Here is a 22,975-nt window from a genome sequence, read left to right as displayed (position 1 = left end):
ATTCCATCTTCCCAAAACTTATCCTTTTGAGCAAAGAACTGTTCCAGGTGCCTTTTACAGTCTTCCAGGGAATTGAAATTTTTCCATTAAGATAATTTTTGAATAAATGGAAATCCAAAGGTGCAATGTCTGGTGAATACAGCGGATGAATCAGAACTTCCCAGCCAAGCTCTAACAGTTTTATCCTGGTCATCAAAGAAGCATGCGATCTTGAGTTATACTGATGGAAGATTATGCATTTTCTGTTGACTAATTCCAGACGCTTTTCGTTGAGTGCTGCTTCCAGTTGGTCTAACTGGGAGCAGTACTTGTTGGAATTAATCATTTGGTTTTCCAGAAGGAGCTCATAATAGAGGACTCCCTTCCAGTCCCACCATATATAAAGCATCATCTTCTTTGGGTGAAGACCGGCTTCTGGTGTGGTTGGTGGTGGTTCATTTCGCTTGCCCCACGGTCTCTTCCATTCCACATTGTCGTACAGTATCCACTTTTCATCGCCTGTCACAATTTGTTTTAAAAACAGACCGTTTTCATTACGTTTAAGTAGAGAATCGCATGCAGAAGTACGGTCAAGAAGGTTTTCTTCACTTAATTTATATGGAACCCAAACATCAAAGCGATTAACATAACTAAGCTGGTGCAAATGATTTTCAGCGCTTGATTTGGATATTTTGAGTATGTCAGCTATCTCCCATGTGGTATGACGTTGATTGTTCTCAATTCATGTCTCCATTCTCGATTTGATCACTATCAACTTCAACTGATCTACCCAACCGTGAAGCATCGTCCAGCGAGAAATCTCCAGCACGAACCTTCGCAAACCACTTTTGACATGTTGGATCAGTCACAGTATTGCACAAATCTTTTTTTGCGTTTCAGTTGCGTTTTTACCTTTCGTGAAATAATAAAGCATAATATGCCGAAAATGTTGCTTTTTCTCCTCCATCTTCAATATTAAAATGGCTACAGGGCTTCCCTGGTGGCGCAGTGGTTGGGAGTCCGCCTGCCGATGCAGGGGACGCGGGTTCGTGCCCCAGTCTTGGAGGATCCCACGAGCCACGGAGTGGCTGGGCCCGTGAGCCATGGCCGCTGAGCCTGCGCGTCCGGAGCCTGTGCTCAGCAGCGGGAGAGGCCACAGCGGTGAGAGGCCCGCGTACCGCAAAAAAAAAAAAAAAAAAAAAATGACTACACAAAAATTCACAAATTTTGATAAGTCTTTTTTTAAATGCACACTGATATGACAGCTGTCACATACAATCAAACAAAATTGTTTTGAATGAAGGTAAAGGCAACTAAGTGCTGCTAGAGCCATCATACAGAAAAAAACGATCGAACCCTTTGGCCAACCCAATAGTTAGTAGTAGGACGGTGAAACATTTTAAAATGGGTGTAACATGATCACCTTCTCTTCCTGGTCCAGTTCTATTATGAACTTCTTAGGCCATTGTTCTAGATATTCTAGGTATACGTTTTCTTTTTTCTTCTTTTTTATTTATTTTCTTGTTTATTTACTATTTTTTTTTAATTGAAGCATAGTTGATTTACAGTATTATACAAGTTTTAGGTGTACAACGTAGTGATTCAAAATTTTTATAGATTATATTCCATAGTTATTATATAATGTTGGCTATATTCCCTGTGCTATACAATACATACTTGTAGCTTGTCTATTTTGTACATAGTAGTTTGTACCTCTTAATCCTCTACCCCTATCTTGTCCCTCCTCCTTTCCCTCTCCACACTGGTAAACACTAGTTTGTTCTCTGTATCTGTGAGTCTGTTTCTGTTTTGTTATATTCACTAGTTTGTTGTATTTTTTAGATTCCACATATAAGCAATAACATTCAGTATTTGTCTCTCTCTGTCTGACTTATATTATTAAGCATAATACCCTCCAGGTCCAGCCATATTGTTGCAAATGGCAAACTTCCATTCTTCTTTATGGCTGAGTAGTATTCCATAGTCTATATACACTACATCTTCTTTATCCATTCACCTGTTGATGGACATTTAGGTTGCTTCCAAACTTGGCCATTGTAAAGAATGCTGTTATGAACATTGGAGTGCATGTATCTTTTCAAATTAATGTTTTCATTTTCTTTGGATATATACCCAGGAGTGGAATGCTGGGTCATATGGTAGCTCTATTTTTATTTTTTTTGAGGCATCTCTGTACTGTTTTCCACAGTGGCTGCACCAATTTACATTCCCACCAACAGTGTACAAGGGTTCCCTTTTCTCCACATCCATGCCAACATTTGTTACCTGTGGTCTTTTTGATGATAGCCATTGTGACAAGTGCAAAATGATATCTCATTGTGGTTTCAATTTGCATTTCTCTGATGATTAGTGATGTTGAGCATCTTTTCTTCTGCCTCTTGGCCATCATATATCTTCATTGGAAAAATGTCTATTAAGTTCTTATGCCCATCTTTTAATCAGGGTGTTTGGGGTTTTTTTTAATATTGAGTTGTATGAGCTGTTTATATATTTTGGATATTGATCCCTTATTGGTCATATCATTTGCAAATATTTTTTCTCATTCCGTAGGTTCTTTTTTCATTTTGCCAATGGTTTCCTTTGCTGTGCAAAAACTTTTGAGTTTAATTAGGTCCCATTTATTTATTTTTGCTTTTGTTTCCTTTGCCTTAGGAGACAGCTCCAAAAAATTATTGCTACAATTTATGTCAAAGAGTGTTCTAGGTTTTCTTCTAGAAGTTTTATGGTTTCTGGTCTGACATTTAGGTCTTTAATCCATTTTTAGTTTATTTTTGTATATAGTATGAGAAAGTGTTCTACTTTAATTCTTTTACATATAGCTGTCCAGGTTTCCCAGCACCACTTATTGAAGAGACTGTTTTTTCTCCACTGTACATTCTTGCCTTCTTTGTCATAGATTAATTGACTACCACAGGGGCATGGGTTTATTTCTGGGCTTTCTATTATATTCCATTAATCTATATTTCTGTTTTTGTGCCAGTACCATACTGTTTTGATTACTGTAGCTTTGTAGTATAGGCTGAAGTCAGGGAGTCTGATTCCCCCAGCTCTGTTTTTCTTTCTCAAGATTGCTTTGGCTATTCAAGGTCTTTTGTGTTTCCATACAAATTTTAAAAATTTTTGTTCGAGTTCTGTGAAAAATGCCATTGGTATTTTTTAAGGATTACATTGAGTCTGTAGATTGCCTTGTGTTGTGTGGTTGTTTTAATTCTTCCAATCCATGAACACGGTGTATCTTTCCATCTGTTTGTGTGGTCTTCAGTTTCTTTCATCAGTGTCTTATAGTTTTCTAAGTACAGATGTTTTACCTCCTTATGTGGGTTTATTCCTGGGTATTTTATTCCTTTTATTGTGATTATAAATGGGGTTGTTTCCTTAATTTCTTTTTCTGATCTTTTGTTGGTAGTGTATAGAAATGCAACAGATTTCTGTATATTAATTTTGTATCCTGCACCTTTACTGAATTCAGTGATGAGCTCTAGTAGTTTTCCGGTGGCGTCTTTAGGGTGTTCTAATGTATAGTATTATGTCATCTGCAACAGTGACAGTTTTACTTCTTCCCTTCCAATTCGGATTCCTTTTATTATTTTTCTTGTCTGATTGCTGTGTCTACAACTTCCAATACTATGGTGAAGAAAAGTGGTGAGAGTGCGCATCTTTGTCTTGTCCCTGATCTTAGAAGAAATGCTTTCAGCTTTTCACCATTGAATATAATGTTAGCTGTGGGCTTATCATATATGGCCTTATTATGTTGGGGTATGTACCCTCTATACCCACTTTATTGAGAGTTTTTATCATACATAAATGTTGAATTTTGTCAAAAGCTTTTTCTGCATCTGTTGAGATGATCATATAGTTTTTATTCTTCAATTTGCTAATGTGGTGTATCACACTGATTGATTTGCAGATATCAAGCCAGCCTTGCATTCCTGGGATAAATCTCACTTGATCATGGTGTGTGATCCTTTTAATGTATTGTTGGATTTGGTTTGCTAATATTTTGTCCAGGATTTTTGCATCTACATTCATCAGTGATATTGGTCTGTAATTTTTTTGTGTGTGTGATATCTTTGTCTGTATTGGTATCGGGGTGATGCTGACCTCATAGAATGAGTTTAGAGGCATCCTTCCTCTGCAATTTTTTGGAATAATTTGAGGAGGATAGATGTTAATTTTTCTCTAAATGTTTGGTAGAATTCACCTGTGAAGCCATCCGGTCCTGGACTTTCGTTTGTTGGAAGTTATTTGGTTACTAATTCAGTTTCATTACTGGCAATTGGTCTGTTCATGTTTTCTAATTCTTCCTGGTTCAGTCTTGGGAGATTGTACATTTCTAGGAATTTGTCCATTTCTTGCAGGTTGTTCATTTTATTGGTACATAGTAGTTTTTATAATCTCTTACGATCCTTTGTATTTCTGTGGTATCGGTCATAAGTTTGCCTTTTTCATTTCTGATTTTATTGATTTGGGTCCTCTCTCTTTTTTCCTGATGAGTTGGCTAAAGTTTTACCCAATTTGCTTATCTTTTCAAAGAACCAGCTCTTAGTTTCATTGATCTTTCCTATTGTTTTTTCAGTCTCTATATCTTTTATTTCTGCTCTGATGTTTATGATTTCTTTCCTTCAACTAACTTAGGTTTTTGTTTGTTCTTTTTCTACTTCTTTCAGGTGTAAGATTAGGTTGTTTATCTTAGATTTTTCTTGTTTCCTGGGGTAAGCTTGTATTGCTATAAACTTCCCTCTTAGAATTGCTTTTACTGAGTTCCATAGATTTTGGATCATTGTGTTTTCGTTTTCATTTGTCTCCAGGTATTTTTATTTCTTTCATTTTTTCAGTAATCCATTGGTTGTTTAATAGCATATTGCTTAGCCTCCATGTGTTTGTGTCTTTTGCAGTTTTATTTTTTCTTGTATTTGATTTCTAGTCTCATAGCATTATGGTCAGAAAAGATGTTTGATATTATTTCAATTTTCTTAAGTTTACCGAGGCTTGTTTTGTGGCCTAGCATGTCATCTGTCCTGGAGAATGTCCCATGTGAACTTGAAAAGAATTTGTATTCTCCTACTTTTGGATGAAATGTTCTATATATATCCATTAACTCCATTTGATCTAATATATCATTTAAGTCCAATGTTTTCTTATTGATTTTCTATCTGGATGATATTTCCATTAATGTGAGTGGTTTGTTAATGTCCCCTACTGTTACTGTGTTACTGTAAGTTTCTTCCTTTATTTTTGTTAATATTTGCTGTATGTATTTTGGTGCTCCTATGTTGGGTGCATATATATTTACAATTGCTATATCTTCCTGTATTGATCCCTTGATCATTATGTAACATCCTTCTTTTTCTCTTGTACAATCTTCGTTTCAACATCTAGTTTGTCTGGTATAAGTATTGCTACCCCAGCTTTTCTTTTGATTTCCATTTGCATGGAGTACATTTTTTTCATCCCCTCATGTTCAGTCTGTGTGTGTCTTTAGATCTGAAACAAGTCTCTTGTAGGCAGCATATATATAAGTCTTGTTTTTGTATTCATTAAGCCATTCCGTGTCTTTTGATTGGAGCATTTGGTCCATTTACACGTAAAGTCATTATGGATAGGTATGTATTTATTGCCATTTTGTTATTTGCTTGGGGGTTGTTTTTGTAGTTCTTTTTTGTTCCATTCTTCTTTTGTTCTCTTCCCTTGTGGTGTGATGGCTATCTTTATTGTTATGTTTGGATTCCTTTCCTTTTTCTCTGTGTGTATCTATTATAGATTTTTGGTTTGTGGTTACCATGAGGTTTATATATATAGCAATTTACATATATATATGTATACGTGATTATTTTAAGTTACTGATCTCTTAAGTTCAAAAACATTTTAACAACCCTGCATTTTTACTCACCTTCCCTCAAAATTACTATTTTTAACATCATATTTTATGTCTGTTTGTTTTGTGAATCCCTTAACTGCTTATCATGGATATAAATGATTTTGCTACTTTCGTCTTTTAACCTCCTTACTTGCTTTGTATGTGGTTGACTTTTACTGTATATTTGCCTTTATGATGATCTTTTTCCTTTCAAAATTTTCATGTTTCTAATTGTGGCCTTTTCTTTTTCACTTAGAGAATTCCCTTTAACATTCATTGTGAAGCTGCTTTGGTGGTGCTGAACTCTTTATGTTTTCCTTGTCTGTGAAACTTTTGATCTCTTCATCAAATTTGAATGAGAGTCCTGCCAGGTAGAGTATTCTTTGTTGTAGGTTTTCCCCTTTCATCACTTTAAATATATTGTGCCACTCCCTCTGGCCTGCAGAGTTTCTGCTGAAAAGTCAGCTGATAGCCTTAGGGGAATTCCTGTGTATGTTATTCATTGCTTTTCCCTTGCTGCTTTTAATATTCTCTCTTTATCTTTAATTTTGCTATTTTAATTACTAGTGTGTCTTGGTGTGGTCCTCTTTGGGTTGATCCTGTTTGGGACTCTCCATGCTTCCTGGGCCTGGCTGTCTGTGTCCTTCCCCAGGTTAGGGAAATTTTCAGCTGTTACGTCTTCAAATATGTTCTTTGCCACTTTCTCTCTCCTCTTCTCCTCTGGGACCCCTATAATGAAAATGTTAATACATTTGATGTTATCCCAGAGGTCTCTTAAATTGTCCTCATTTTTTAAATTCTTTTTTCTTCAGCTTTAGTGACTTCCACTGGTCTGTCTTCCAGCTCACTGATCTGTTCCTCTGTATCACCTAGTCTACTGTTGATTCCTTCTAGTGTATTTTTCATTTCAGTTATCATGTTCTTCATCTCTGGTTCTTCTTTATATTTTCTAAGTCATTGTCAAAAAATTCTAACTTCTCACTCTGTTCATCCATTCTTCTCCCTAGTTCTTTGATTATCTTTACGATCATTACCTTGAACGCTTTCTGGGGTGCATTGCCTATCTCCATGTCACTGAGTTCTCCTTCTGGGGTTTTATCTTGTTCCTTCATTTGGAACATGTTTCTCTATCACCTCATTTTGCCTAACTTGCTGTTTTTTATTTCTATGTATCTGGTAGGTTGGTTACATTTTCTGATCTTGAAGAAGTAGCCTTTTGTAGAAGACTTCCTATGTATCCCAGCAGTGCACCCTCCTCTGGTCACCAGAGCTATGTGCTATAGGGGTGTCCCCTATGTGGGCTATGTAGGTCCTTCTGTTTCAGCAGGCTGACTACTCTGGGCAATCTCATAGGTGTGACTGGCCCCCAGTTTTGTTGGTTACCAGGCGCTGCCTTGTACAGAGCTGCCAGCTACTGGTTGGTGGGGCTGGGTCACAAGACAGCTAGCTGCAGAATCCCAGGGTGTCCAGGGCTATTGCTGGCTCACTGGTGGGTGAAGTCGGAGTCCAGGACATCCTGGGGCTGGTACCCACCTACCAGTGGGTGAAGCCAAGTCTTGGAGCTAGTGCTGGCCCATTGGCAGGGTTTGGCTGCAGGGCCCGGTGGTCCCAGAGCTGGTGTCAGACCACTGGTCATTGGGGCATTCCTGACACAGCTGGCTATGGAGTCCAGGATGTCCCAAAGCTTGTGTTGGTTTGCTGTTGGGCAGTGTAGGGGCCCAGCCAGTCCCAGGGCAGGTAGTGGCCTGCTGGTGGGTGGTCTGGGTCCTGCCACAGTGGGCTGTGGAGCTGCAGTTGTCCCAGGCCTGGCATTCTCGTCCAGGGTTCCTGCTATTGCGTGAGACTGCTCCCAAGGCTAAAACAGGCACACTGGTAGATGGGATCAGGACCCAGGGGATTCTGAGGCTGGTGCCTGCCCACTACTAGGTGGAACTGTGTCCCAGTATCTCTGACTGCAGAGTCTTGGGGGTCTCAGGTCTAGTGCCTATGCAGTGGTGTGTGGGGACAGGTTCTGTGCCCTCAGTTGGGCAGGGCCGTGTCCAGGGGTGGCTGTGGGCTCAGGGGATCTTAAGGCAGCCTGTATGCTGGTGAGTGGAGCTGTGTCCTGGCTCAGTTAGTTGCTTGACCCAAGGCATCGCAGTATCAGTGCCTACAAGCTTGATGGGCAGAGGTGGGGCTGGGTATTGAGACTAATAAGCTAGAGGGAGGATTCCAAAATGGCATTTGCCAGCACCAGTGTCCACGTAGCAGAACAAGCTCTCAAAAATGGCTGTCGCCAATGTCTGTTTCCCCAGGGTGATCTCCAGTTGTCTCCTGCGTCTCCAGGAGACTCTCCAAGATCAGCAGGTAGGTCTGACCCAGGCTCCTTTCCAATTACTGCTTCTTCCCTGGGTCCCAGAGCATGTGAGATTTTGTGTGCCCTTTAAGAGTTTAGTCTCTATTTCCCACAATCCTCTGGGACTCCTGAAAGCAAGCCCCACTGACCAACAGAGCCAAATGTTTTGGGGGCTCGTCTTCCTGGTACAGGACCCCCAGGCTAGGGAGCTTGATGTGGGGCTCAGACCCCTTGCTTCTTAGGGAGCACCTCTGCAATTTTAATTATTCTCCCATTTGTATGTCACCCACCTGGGGGTTTGGGTCTTGACTATACTATGACTTCACCCCTCCTACCCATCTTGTTGTGCTTCCTTCTTTATGTCTTTAGTTATAGTATCTTTTCTGGTAGGTTCTGGTCTTTTTCATTGATAGTTGTTCTGTAAATAATTCTAAAATTTTTGTGCCTGAGAGGAGGTGAGTCCTGGATCCTTCTACTGTGCCATCTTGGGAACGCCCCCCGCCCAGCTATACATTTTTAATGTAACTTTTTTTTTTTTTTTTTGACCTAGCCTCATGGCATGCGGGATCTTAGTTCCCTGACCAGGGATCAAACCCGCACCCACTAGAGTGGAAGCGTGGAGTGTTAACCACTGGACTGTGAGGGAAGTCCCTAATGTGACTTTTTAATCTTAGAACAAGTAAACATTCATTGAAGAAAATTTAGAAAATATAGATTTTTTTTAAAGCAAAGGAAATTAACACATAATCCTGTTACCCAACATTACTCTTTTTCTATTCTTTAATTCTGTGCATGTATACAGTTTATGTGTATGTGAATGTGTATTAAAAAACAAAGAAATTATACTTATTTTTGCCTTCCATTTTCCTTCCCTCCATTTTTATACTCAGTATACCATAAACATCTGTCCATATCATTACATAGTACTCCGCTATGTCATTTTAATGCCTACATATTATTCTCTAGTAAAAAGTATAATTTGACTGATTTATGCAATCGCTTGTTGTCAGACATTAGATTGTTCCTAATCTTTCTCAATTGTGAGTAATTGATGAAGACCTTTATAACTAAATCTTGGCATACACCCACAATTATTTGAGAGTGTTTTTAAATTTTTTATTTTAGTAGCTTTACGACCATTTGTTGAGTGTCTGCCGTATGCAAAGCTATATTGATACCAGGGGTAAAATGATAAATAAAACAACTGCTATCCTCAACTGCTTGCTGGTAGGCATGTGAAACAAGTTGTTCGTGGCTTTATCCTTAGCATTTAGAACGTTGCCAGCACATAGTAGCTACTCAATAAATGCCAGGAAGTAACAGGAAAGGAAAGAGGGGGGCACTGAATATGGTCTGAATATGAAACTAGTCAAACCTAGTGATTTCAAACTGGCACAAATTAGTTTGTGTTTACAGGGGTAAACTATAATACTTCTAAGCTACATCCTATTTCTACTTTGAATATGGAACAGTAGATATCCTAGTTTTCTTTTCCCCATGGCTGGTTCAGTAACCTGTTAGCTTCCTTTTGTTCTCCTAGGCAGCATGAAATACTGTTTCCCTACTGTGGAGGAAGTCTAAGACAAATGAGGATGTTTGCATACGTACATAAGTACAGAGTATTATATGTGCCATGACAATTGTGGCCAGACTTGGTTAAGATATTGGTCATTTAGCACATATGTGCTTCTCTGTTTTTACATTTTTTCTCTTTTCCCTCAGTGTCCTGATGTGGCCTAAACAGGGTGGGAAAAGGATTTGTTCATATTGAGCCAGTGTTGTTTTCTTTCCCAACATGTAAGCTCCATGAAATCCAGGACAAGGTATGTCTTGGTAACCCTATGTCTATAGCACTTAGTAGGAGTACCTCTTCTAGATTAGACAACTCTGCTATCTTTTCCTATACCATCCTCCTTTTCCATGGAACCTAGAAACTTCCAACTGTGCAACTGTCCAGAAAAATCTTACAGGGTCCCTTCAAAGTGAGTACAAAAACCTTAGCCATAGGAGCAGACCAGAAAATATGGCACTGACAACAAAATTATATTGGTAACTGAGGTACCTCAGAAAAAAATGCATGATATAAAGCTTTGCACCTAGGATGATTCATTTTATATTTCTGAAGAATGTGGGGCAGGACGGGGGAACAGAATTCCAAATGAATTTAGGAAGCTTCTAACTTTAAAAGTTGGGGAGCTGCTCCCACTGGCTTACATGATCTTACACATTAACATCTTTTTTGTTTTCCAAAAAAATAATTTTTATTGTCACTCTCATTCACTTCACACACAGTTAATTCTTCCAAGCCATCTTTCACAAAAGGTAAAATGTTTTTCCAGAGTAACATATATGCATTCTGGCACCCGAAAATTTAAGTACAAAATGACTCATTATATTGTGAGGAGCAGGATGGTGATGATTTTAAAGAATCTGTCCAGTTCATGAATATAAACCAATTAACATATCAAGTTCAATGCTTAAAACTACATCTCTGAGAGGTGTTGTCATGTGCAGTAGCAAAGGGAACAGAGTGAGGGACTCAGTTCTCAGTGGGTACATCTCTTCATGCTCCAAAAAGTACTACATGGTCACAGCAGGTATTAAAAGAAAAAAAAAAACTACTATAATAAAACATGTCATGCATTCTATCAGGCCAAAAGAAGTAGAGTAACAGAGTGAAAACAAGGTAGATTTAACAAGGGGGGATTTAATCATTCAATAGATATTAACATCCAAACATTACATATTAACTTCTTAAATATACCAAGCAGTAATTATGATTCAAATACACAAAATCCATTCGAGGAAATCGTTTTAAATAAAGTTCAGCATTGATTAAATTTATATCATTCCTAAAACTGAGTTTTATTGAGCTGTTTATATTTCTACATAAGTTTTGAAACAGCTTGGTGTAAGGTAGCTAACAAACTGCTGACTTGGACTTTCTAGCCTTTCAAGGCCTGAAAGGCTGGGAAATTCCCTTAATTAAGAAAAGAATTCCCCCTTCTGGAAAATTGCCATCACAGAAGCCTGCCCCACTCAAATCATGCTGGGCTTGCTTGGTTCTGTCATAAATTGATGTTTTGGATTTAAATTGCCTGCTCCTGCTGCTGCCAATTTGTGAAGCTGCCTCTTCGCAGTGAAGCGTAAAACAGAAGGGGAACAGGCACGGAGAAGGGGAACAGGCACAGAGATAGCAAATTGGATTCTTATAAAACTGACACATTTAGCAGGAATTTATCAAGATAGACTTAACAGAGCCCAGTGCCTTACATCCTCCAATTTGTGAACCAAACATATCCTAGCTTCCTAGTGCTTAATTTATAAAACTAGAAATTTCATATTATCAGAATTTAGATCTGAATTTAAATGGTTCTTATCCTCTTTATAAACTGCCAGCTTCCCTTATGGAATAAAGTTTTAATTTTTAAGTCAACATAATGGATTTATTTTCTGATCATTTATCAACAGAGATCTCTCATTTTCTATTGGTTAACCAAAAATATTTTTTTTACCATAAAAAACATGTTTATTGACAAGAGATTCTTCCCATTCATAATGACAGACTTTTTAGTGGTTACTACATTTGCCTTTTTTAATCCTTAAGAGCTGCTATTACAGTTGATGTTACTGTTTCTTCCAAGAATTACCTCTAGGTATTACTGTAATTTTCGAAATGTTTTTCTCATATGACCTGACTCCCATAAAGAGTAATATGTCCAGAAAGCCTTTCCTAATTATCCCAAACCAATTCTGATCATTCTATTCCACTCAACATTTATAACATTTCTTTTTATATGTATTTTCACTTTAATTAATGTATTTTAAGTTCAATCAGTGTTAATTTATTTGCTCATTTTATTCAGTTTTCTAAATTTTGTCACATGTTTTCTGCACTGGTTTGTACATTTAAAGGCAGTGACCATACTTTGTTCTGTTTTATATGACTCCATAGTACCTGAAAACCCAGTGAGACTGAAGGAGGACTAAATGATGACTATATGTAGTATATAGTTTGATCCTATACGTGACGTAGACACCCAGAAAATATTTATAGTTCAGGAATTTATCCTTGACCTCTGAAGAAATTAGTATATGATTAGTTTATCCTTAACTATTTTTTTTTTGTTATCTTGGTATGATCAACTGCCATTATTGTTTTAATCTCCAAATCCTAGAATTTTTTTCTCAGTCTCCTGCTGTCATCTTCACTCATCCTAAAATGATACAGCTCACAGTTGGTGTAACAGATGAAACAGGAAACTAATTAGCAGCTGTTGTCCATCTGTGTGTTTATATTAAATATGTTAAAATAAAACTGCATTTGCATTCTGAATACTCTAAGTCCATAAAATCTAATCTTGGATAAAGGATCTGTCTTTGTTTTGACTTCTATAGTAGATTATGTGACAAAGCAAAAAAATGTTTATCCCAGAATCAGGATTACAGTAACTTAAGGCAGATACAATTTTTTCCACTTTTATTGAGATATAATTGACATCCAGCACTATATAAGTTTAAGGTGTACAGTATAATCATTTGACTTATAGTAGTTCTATATTTAGTTTTCTAAGGACCCTCCATACTGTTCTCCATAGGATTGTACCAATTTACATTCCCATCAACAGTGTAGGAGGGTTCCCTTTTCTCCACACCCTCTCCAGCATTTATTTTTATAGATTTTTTGATGATGGCCATTCTGACCAGTGTGAGGTGATACCTCATTGTAGTTTTGATTTGCATTTCTCTAATATTTAGTGATGTTGAGCATCTTTTCATGTGCCTCTTGGCCATCTGTATGTCTTCTTCGGAGAAATGTCTATTTAGGTCTTCTGCACTGGGCATATATCCAGAGAAAATCATAATTTGAAAAGATACATGCACCACAATGTTCATTGCAGCACTATTTACAATAGCCAAGACATGGAAGCAACCTAAATGTCCTTCGACAGAGGAGTGGATAAAGAAGATGTGGTACATATATACAATGGAATATTACTCAGCCATAAAAAGAACAAAATAATGCCATTTGCAGCAACGTGGATGGACCTAGAGATTGTCATACTGAGTGAAATAAGTCAGACAGAGAAAGAAAAATATCATATATGATATCGCTTATATATGGAATCTAAAAAAATGGTACACATGAACTTATTTACAAAACAGAAATAGAGTCACAGATACAGAAAACAAACTTATGGTTACAAGGTGGGAAACATGGGGGAGGAATAAATTGGGAGATTGGGATTGACATATACACACTACTATATATAAAGTAGATAACTAATACGGACCTACTATATAGCACAGGGAACTCTACTCAATACTCTCTAATGACCTATATGGGAAAAGAATCTAAAAAAGAGTGGATATATGTATAACTGATTCACTTTACTGTACACCTGAAACTAACACAACATTGTAAATCAACTATATTCCAATAAAAATCTTTTAAAAATCATCTGACCACATCATGAAATGATTACCACAGTAAATTTAGTGAACATCCATCATCTCATATAGATATAAAAGAAAAGAAAAAAACATTTTTTCCTTGTGATGAGAACTCTTAGGATTTACTCTCTTAACAACTTCCATGTATAATACACAGCAGTGTTAGTTATATTAATCATGTTGTACATTACATCCCTAGTATTTATTTATCTTGTAACTGGAAGTTGGTACCTTTCTACCACCTTCATCCAATTCCCCCTCCCCTCACCACCTGCCTCTGGTAGTCAAAAGTCCAATCTCTTTTTCTATGGGTTTGTTTGTTTGTTTGTTTGTTAAGTGTAATTGACATACAACACTATGTTAGTTCCTGGTATACAACATAGTGACTCAATATTTCTATACATTACAAGATGACCACCATAATAAAATTAGTTACCATCTGTTACCATACAAGGATATACTATTATTGACTGTATTCCCACACTGTACATTTTATCTCTTTGACTCATTTATTTTATGTTTGTACCTCTTAATTGCCCTCACCTATTACAGTCATCTCCCCCATCCCCTCCCCTCTAGCAACCACCTGTTTGTTCTCTGTATCTACGACTCTGTTTCTGTTTTGGTTTTTTTTGTTTGTTTTTTTATATTTTAAAATATTTAGATAATGCTATTACATATATTAATAAATATCAACCAAGCAGAGAAATAGGTATAAAAAAATATAACCAGTTATTGACTTCTTTTTTTAGGGCTTGCTTTAGTAAATCAAGTATTGATCTCTCCCATTTGGAACTTTGCTCTATTCCACTCTCCACTCCTCAGTGAAATGGATTCATTGGTCTTGGCTTCTTCTTAGCAAATCGTAATCCACATAACAAAATATAAGCTGTTCATCTCAGCCAGTTTGGTCTTTTCTTTATGAGAAGAGGCTCACAGAAGTCTTCCATGGAGACCCAAAGAAACTATCTCCTAAAAGTACGATTTGAAATCATCCACCTGAAACACGTCTTCTCTCCACATTATTTTAATAAGCATTATAAACCTCTCCCCACCTTTTCTCCGAGATTTTCTTCTGACCCAGAATTAGGTGTTTTTCATGGACTCTAAGAAACTTTTCTGTCACACCCTAGGTGTTGTTTTGTTTCTTTTTCTTCTTTTTTTCTTTTTCTGGCTTTTTGCTTTTGCTTTGTTTTTGGTCAATAAAAGTCATAAAAATGCAGGAATGTGTTTGGAGGCACGGCAAAGCCAGCAGTTAGCTACTCTCTCATTATTGTTCATTAGCAAAAGCAGCGCAGGCTCACCACGCCCAGAGGGAAACTGAAGAGTCATCGCAGCCATAAGAAATGCAGTGGCTCTCTCAAATGTAGTGTTAATCAGTAACTACAAACATTTACATGTGTTTAACAAGTTTGATCTGGAAATAAAAAAATTATCTAAGTCATGAGATATTGAAAATCTTGCAAGAGACAAGATTATTTTTACTGGGAAGTAAGAAAAAACTGAAAAGCCCTATTTATCAAAACCTTAAGATATTCCCCATCAGAGGCAAGATATTTGGTTCTCTCCAGTCAAAGCAGAAGCCTCAATATCCATGAGAAACAACCATCAGTGGAGGGAAGGCATACCTCCCCACGGTCCTTTAGGTGGGAAACAAAAGCCCAAAATCTCTTAAATTCTATGATTAGCATTAGTACTGTCTAGATGTGAGAATGTGTCAGGTTTACCATTGAGGGTATGGAAGGACCACAGCCAACACTTCTTCAATCACAAATGTTATGGTTTTTGAGGGAACTTCGTGCCAGTGTCTCTACATGTTCCCGTGAAGAAACAGTTTAGTGCATTTACCAAGGAAGCCTAAGTTAGGAAAATGTTTATGACTCATTTTTTGAAATGCTAAATTAAACTTAAATAGTTAAGTTTACTAAAGTTATAGGGACTATGTTTTAAGTCACAATTTTACTACCCTACTGAAAAATGATGCTAATTATTCTTTAATCCTATTTCCATTTTTTATCAGTTGCATGCAATGCAGCCTCATTGGGTTATAATATGTAGGATCTATACTACTTAGCCAGCTACAGACATATCAAAAAATCACAAACCTTCTCAGTTTTCCCAAATAAAAGGAATTAACTTTAAAAATGTAACTTTTAATAAGAGTTGAGGTGGGTAAAGGAGAAGAATGGAAACCTCTTTCTCTTCATTTTGGCAAATTTTTATAAATGTGAGAATTATTTCCTCCTGATGAGTCAGTTGAGTGGCTTAAGTAATGTGTTTTCTAGGCCATCAGGTAACATACGGCAAATAGTTTTTGTTTTGGGGACTTTGCTCTATTCTACTCTCCACTCCTCAGTGAAGTGGATTCGTTGGTCTTGGCTTATTCTTAGCAAATAGAAATCCACATGACAAAGTGGATCCTACCTAGCATCCTACCTAGTAAATTCTCAGAGACAACAATGAGAACTTCTTCGTTAAAACAAGTGTAAAATAGGTCCTGACCTTTTAAATGATTAAAGTTATATTCCAATGAATGTAAACTTAACAGAGACAATGAAATCTCCAAGAGTTAGTTTATTACTACACTCTGTTATTAACGTGGTCAAAAGGCTATTTTCCATAAGTTCCCACCTCTCCTTCCATCTCCACACCTACAAAAACATCCATAGAAAGAATGATAGGTTGGTTAGTAGTAAAATCTACACGCTAAATGTTAGGTGAAAGGAAACAAAGGCACGACAGGAGAGTTTGCAGCAAAACAAAACATGGCCATTGGTATCATCCTTTAAGACTACATGATAATAAATACATGAATAATAAATCAACTTTCTAAATCATTTGAATTCAGGATGTATGCATCAGAAAGGCCAATATAGTTATTGTTCCCTGTAAAAGTGCTCACTGCTTTTTATGCATTTAATTAAATTTTAGAAATTAAAAAGTTTTTAAACTTAAGGTTTCTAGAAATTTAAATTTCATTCCTGATATAAAGTGAGTTCGCTTCTTTCAGTGATAGCCATACAACCCAGAAAAATTAACCTGGAATTTGCAGCAATATGTTTTCTTAATTTCATGACTAATCAAGTATTTATGAAATCAAATCAAGTTTTTATCAAACAGAACACTATACTTGAATATGTGCATGAAATATACAGTACACGTTATTAAATCCTTATTTCATTTATGAAATGTCTTCACTTTCTTCCTATTACTGAGTTAAATGCTTTCCTGCCAAGCCTGTTTGTATCAAAATCTACAAAGGTAATTCGTTTCATGCACTCCTCAGCTTCACCTATAGAAAGAATTGGGGCTTGTCATGATGCCAAACAAGAGATTTTCAATAAAATATCAAACATGAGACAATGCACTATGAACAAGAGACGTAAAGTTTCTTCTCATGAAGAAACATGAAGACAGAAATGCAGACATTGACCTTGGGGGCTGTGACTTGTCTCTCCTCTAGCTAGCAGCACCATCATTCCTAGAGTTCAGTGTGATTAGTAGAAGTTTCACACAGACCTGATTTCTGGCTGCACAGCTTGTCAGCGAGGTAGTGTGCCTCCTGGGCCATAAGTGAGAATATTTCATCTTCGTACTCTTCCATTATAGTTTCACACGTGAATTTCAAATGTCTGTAAGCATCAGAATAAAAATAGAATTTTAAAAATTCTTAGTATATTTTGTCTCCTTTCCTTGGAGCAAATCTCTTGAAAGTCTTCTCCTTAGTCACAGGGTCTTCTTCAAGCTTATAGTCATTCATTCGCTCACACACTTTATCCAAGAGATCTGTGAGGAATGCCTCTGACTGGGCTAAGGGAATCGAATCACCCCGCTCGCAGGTACAGCTGCGCTGTCTTTGGAACAGCTGGTGCCCGTGTCCGCGTGCCCCTCTCCCTCCGGAATCCAGCGAGGATTCAGAGGACCCTTTGGCCACCACCTCCGCCCCACGCCTCTGTTTCTGTTTTGATATGTATGTACATTTGTCTTGTTTTTTAGATTCCACATGTAAGTGAATCATAGAGTATTTGTCTTTCTCTGTCTGACTTATTTCACTTAGCATAATACCCTCTAGGTCTATCCATGTTGTCACAAATGGCAAGATTCCATTCATTTTTATGGCTGAGTAGTATTCCATATACAGTATATACACACACCATCTCTTCTTTATCCATTCATCTATCAATGGACACTTAATTGCTTACGTATCTTCACTATTGTGAATAATGCTACAGTGAACGTAGCGGCGCATATATCTTTTCAAATTAGTGATTTTGTTTTCTTTGGAAAACTACCCAGAAGTGGAATTGCTGGATCATATGGTAGTTCTATTTTTAATTTTTTAAGAACCTGCATAGTGGCCACACCAATTTACATCCCACCAACACTGCACAAGGGTGCCCTTTTCTCCATATCCTTGCCAACACTTGTTATTTGTTGTCTTTTTTATAATAGCCATTCTGACAGGTATGAGTTGATATCTCGTTATGGTTTTGATTTGCAATTCTGTGATGATTAATTATGCTGAGCATCTTGTCATGTGCCTGCTGGCCATCTAAATATCTTATTTGGGAAAATATCTATTCAGGTCTTCTGCCCATCTTTTTTTTTAATTAATTTTTATTGGAGTATAGTTGCTTTATAATATTGTGTTCATTTCTACTGTACAGCAAAATGAATCAGTTATACATATACATATATCCCCTCTCTTTTTGGATTTCCTTCCCTTTTAGGTCACCACAATGCATTGAGTTCCCTGTGCTATACAGTGTATTGTCGTTAAGTTACCTATTGTATACATGATATCAATACTGTATATATGTGAACCCCAGTCTCCCAATTCTGCCCATTTTAAAATCAGGTTGTTTGTTTTTTTGATATTGAGTTGTATGAGCTATTTATGTATGCTGTATATTAACCCCTTATTGGTCATATCATTTGCAAATATTTTCTCCCATTCAATAGTTTGCCTTTTCATTCTGTTGATAGTTTCCTTCTCTGTGCAAAAGGTTTTTAATTAACAAATATAGTCCCATTTGTTAATTTTTGCTTTTATTTCCTTTACCTGGGGAAACATATCCAAAAAAAATATTGCTACAACCAATGTAAAACAGCATACCGCCCATGTTTTCTTCTAGGAGTTTTATGGTTTCTGGTCTTACACTTAGGTCTTTAATCCATCTTTAGTTTATTTTTGTATATGGTGTAAGAAATTAGGCAAGTTTTAGTCTTCTGCAAGTAACTGTCAAGTTTTCCCAACAACATTCTTTGAAGAGACTGTCTTTTCTCCATTGTGTATTCTTGCCTCTGTCATATATTAATTGACCATAAGTCTGGGTTTATTTCTGGGCTCTCTATCCTGTTTCATTGATCAATGGGTCTGTTTTTGTGCCAGTGCCATACTGTTTTGATTGTTGTAGCTTTGTAGTGTAATTTGAAATCAGGGAGCTTGATACCGCCAACTTTGTTTTTCTTCTCAAGATTGTTTTGGCTATTCAAAGTCTTTTGTGTTTCCATACAAATTTTTAAATTATTTATTCTAGTTCTGTGAAAAAATGCCATTGGTATTTTGATAGGGATTACATGAAATCTGTAGATTGCCTTGGGTAGTATGGTAATTTTAACAATCTTAATTCTTCCAATTCATGGACACAGTCAGTGTATCTTTCTACTTGTGTCATCTTTAATTTCTTTCATCGATGTTTTTATAGTTTTCCAAGTACAGGTCTTTTACCTCCTTAGGTAGTTTTATTCCTAGGTATTTTTTTTCTTTTTGACACAATTGTAAATGAGATTATTTTCCTGATTTCTCTTTCTGATAGTTTGTTGTTAGTGTATAGAAACACAACAGATTTATGTATATTAATTTTGTATCCTGCAACTTTACTGAATTCATTTATTAGTTCTAACAGTTTTTTTGCTGGTGTATTTAGGATTTTCTATATATAGTATCATGTCATCTGCAAACAATGACAGTTTTACTTTTTCCTTCCAATTTGGATCCCTTTTATTTCTTTCTTTTGTCTGATTCCTGTGGCTAGGACTTTCAATGCTATGTTGAATAAAAGTGGGTATCCTTGTCCTGTTCCTGATCTTAGAGGAAATGCTTTCAGCTTTTCACCATTGAGTATGATGTTGGCTGTAGGTTTGTCATATATGATCTTTATTATGTTGAGGTATGTAGCCTCTGTAACCACTTTATTGAGAGTTTTTATTATACATGGATGTTGAATTTTGTCAAAAGCTTTTTCTACATCTATTGAGATGATCATATGATTTTTATTCTTCAGTTTGTTAATGTGGTGTATCACATTAATTGATTTGTGGATATTGGACCATCATTGCCTCCCTGGAATAAATCCTACTTGATCATGGTATATGACCCTTTTAACATATTGTTGAATTCTGTTTGCTAATATTTCATTGAGGATTTCTGCATCTATGTTCATCAGTGATTTTGGCCTATAGTTTTCTTTTTTGTGTGATATCTTTGTTTTGATATCAGATGATGCTGACCTCATATATGAGTTCAGAAGCATTCCTTCCATCTCAGTTTTTTTGGAATAATGTGAGAAGTATAGGCATTAATGGTTCTTTAAAAGTTTGATAAAATTCACCTGTGAAACCATCTGTTAATGGACTTTTGTTTGGTGGGAGTTTTTTAAATTACTGAATCAATCTCATTACTGGTAATTGGTCTGTTCATATTTTCTAATTCTTCCTGAGTCAGTCTTAGGAGATTGTACGTTTGTAGGAATTTATCCATTTCTCCAAGGTTGTCCATTTTATTGACATATAATTGTTTGTAATAATCATTTATGAACTATTGTATTTCTATGGTGTCAGTTGTAACTTCTTTTTCATTTATGATTTTATTTATTTGTGTCCTCTCTCTTTTTTTCCTGATGAGTCTGGCTAAAGGTTTACCAATTTTGTTTATCTTTTCAAGGAACCAGCTGTTAGTTTCATTGATCTTTTCTATTGCTTTTTTAGTCTCTATTTCATTTATTTCTCCTCTGATCTTTATATTTCTTTCCTTCTATTAACATTGGGTTTTGTTTGTTCTTTTTCTAGTTTCCCTTTAGGTGTAGGTTAGGTTGTTTATTTTAGATTTTTCTTGTTTCCTGAGATAGGCTTATATCACTATAAACTACCCTCTTTGAAATGCTTTTACTCTGTCCCATAGTTTTTGGTTGTTGTGCTTCCATTTTCATTTGTGTTTAGGTACTTTTTTACTTCCTCTTTGGTTTCTTCAGTGATTCATTGGTTATTTAGTAGCATATTATTTAGCCTCCACGTTTGGGGTTTTTTTTTGCAGTTTTTTTCCTTATAGTTAATTTCTAATCTCATAGTGTTGTGGTCAGAAAAGATGTTTGATATGATTTCAGTGTTCTTAAATTTAATGAGCCTTGTTTTGTGACCTAATATGTGTTCTATCCTAGAGAATGTTCCACATGCACTTGAAAAGTATGTGTATTCTGCTGCTTTGGATGAAATGGTCTGTATGTATCAACTAAGTTCATCAGGTCTAATGTGTCATTTAAGGCCAATGTTTCCTTATTAATTTTCTGTCTGGGTGATCTGTCCATTGATGTGAGTGGGGTGTTGAAGTCCCCTACTGCTATTGTGTTACTATCAATTTCTTTCTTTATGTTTGTTAATATTTGTTTTATGTATTTAGGTTCTCCTATGTTGGGTACATATATATTTTACATTGTTATATCTTTTTGTTGGATTGATCTCTTTATCATTATGTAATGTCCTTCTTTGTCTCTTGTAACATTCTCCGTTTTAAAGTCCATTTTGTCTTGCATTAGTATTGCTACTTCAACTTTCTTTTCTTTTCTATTTGCAAGGAGTATCTTTTTCCATTACCTCTCTTTTGGTCTATGTGTGTCTTTAGATCTGAAGTCAGTCTCTTGCAGGCAGCATATATATGGTTGGTTTTTTTTAATTTATTCAGCCACTCTCTATCTTTTGATTGGGGCATTTAATCCATTTACATTTAAAGTTATTATTGATAGGTGTGTACTGATTGCCATTTTGTTACTTGTTTTTGTAGGTCTTTTTTGTTCCTCTCTTCCTCTTTTGCTCTCTTCCCTTGTGATTTGATAACTATCTTTATCGTTATGTTTGGATTTCTTTCTCTTTTTGTATATGTATCTTTTATAGATTTTTGGTTTGTGCTTACCATGAGGTTTGCATACACATATACATGATTATTTTAAGTTGATGCTTTCTTAAGTTCAAATGCATTCTAACAACCCTGCATTTTTACTTTCCCCTACATGTTTAATATTTTTGACATCATATTTTATATCTTTTTGTTTGCATATCCTTAACTACTTACTGTGAATATAGATGATTTTACTACTTTTTTCATTTAAGCTTCCTACTAGCTTTATGAGTGGTTGGTTTACTACATTTACTGTATATTTGCCTTTGCCAATGAGATTTTCTGCTAGTCTTCAGGTCATTCTCATCGATAGTTTGTCTGTAAATAGTTGTGATTTTGGTGTGCCCATGGGAGGAGGTGAGCTCAGGGTCTTCCTACTCTGCCATCTTGGCCCTATTCCAGATAGAAATTTTAAAAAGCAGAGTCTGAACTGAAAGTGGACCCCCAATACCCACTGAAATCTGAGAAGATATAATAGTCAAAAGATATCATACCCTCTAGACATATTCCTCCTTCACAGAAACTGATTAGTATGTAAAGTCTTGAGAAAGCCACATTCATTTTCTGATAGATTTATTTTGAGATATACTTCTTTCTCTTTTATCTACCTTCCTATTAACTTTAAGCTTTTTTGACATCTAATTAAGTTACAACTCTAGGAAGAGTTGTTATTATTATTGGTGACCATCTTCCAAGATGAAGGTGAATGTCATAGCTTGGGGGAGGAAAAATGCTTCTATTTTTTTCACTCTAGTCAAATGTTCCTGGTGTCCAAAAAGTGAGAAGGAGACACGTGTGATCTACAAGCTGAGTATTATATTGCAATGCCTGCATTAGTTTCTCCATCTCTGGTTCAGTGTATACATGAAGAGAAAATAGTCATCGTGTTAATTATATAAATTTTGGTATTTCCATAGAATACAATATCTTAGAATTGAAAGGAATTTCTGATGTTAGCTTCTCCAATATTTTACTCAGTGGAGGTGTTAGAGAAAATTTCTAACAGCTGGCCATCAGGTTTTTGTTTGATGCTTTTAGTGAGAAAGATATTATTTGCCTCATGAGGAGAACATTTATTGTTAGATGGCTGTTATGGCAAGGATGTTTTTCTATTACCCTGAGCCAATGTCTTTATCCCTGTTTCTTTTATCCATTA

At 36.2% G+C, this 22,975-nt stretch overlaps 2 protein-coding genes across 6 annotated transcripts in view; one reads left to right on the top strand and one right to left on the bottom strand.

Annotated features, from left to right (window-relative positions):
- Window positions 1–22,975, top strand: part of GPHN (gephyrin) — a 618,453-nt gene that overhangs the window by 558,412 nt on the left and 37,066 nt on the right. The window lies entirely within an intron of this gene.
- LOC309969597 (protein canopy homolog 1-like) lies at window positions 17,128–17,460 on the bottom strand (the record flags this gene model as incomplete). Its single annotated transcript, XM_082851436.1, is given in 2 exon segments — window positions 17,128–17,316; window positions 17,320–17,460. Coding segments are annotated over 2 exon segments (276 nt in total). The 5' UTR covers window positions 17,407–17,460.

Source organism: Leucopleurus acutus, assembly GCF_964270905.1.
Source record: "Leucopleurus acutus genome assembly, chromosome: 1".
NCBI classification, from domain to species: Eukaryota; Metazoa; Chordata; class Mammalia; order Artiodactyla; family Delphinidae; genus Leucopleurus; species Leucopleurus acutus.
This window is presented reverse-complemented; position numbering and strand designations above follow the sequence as displayed.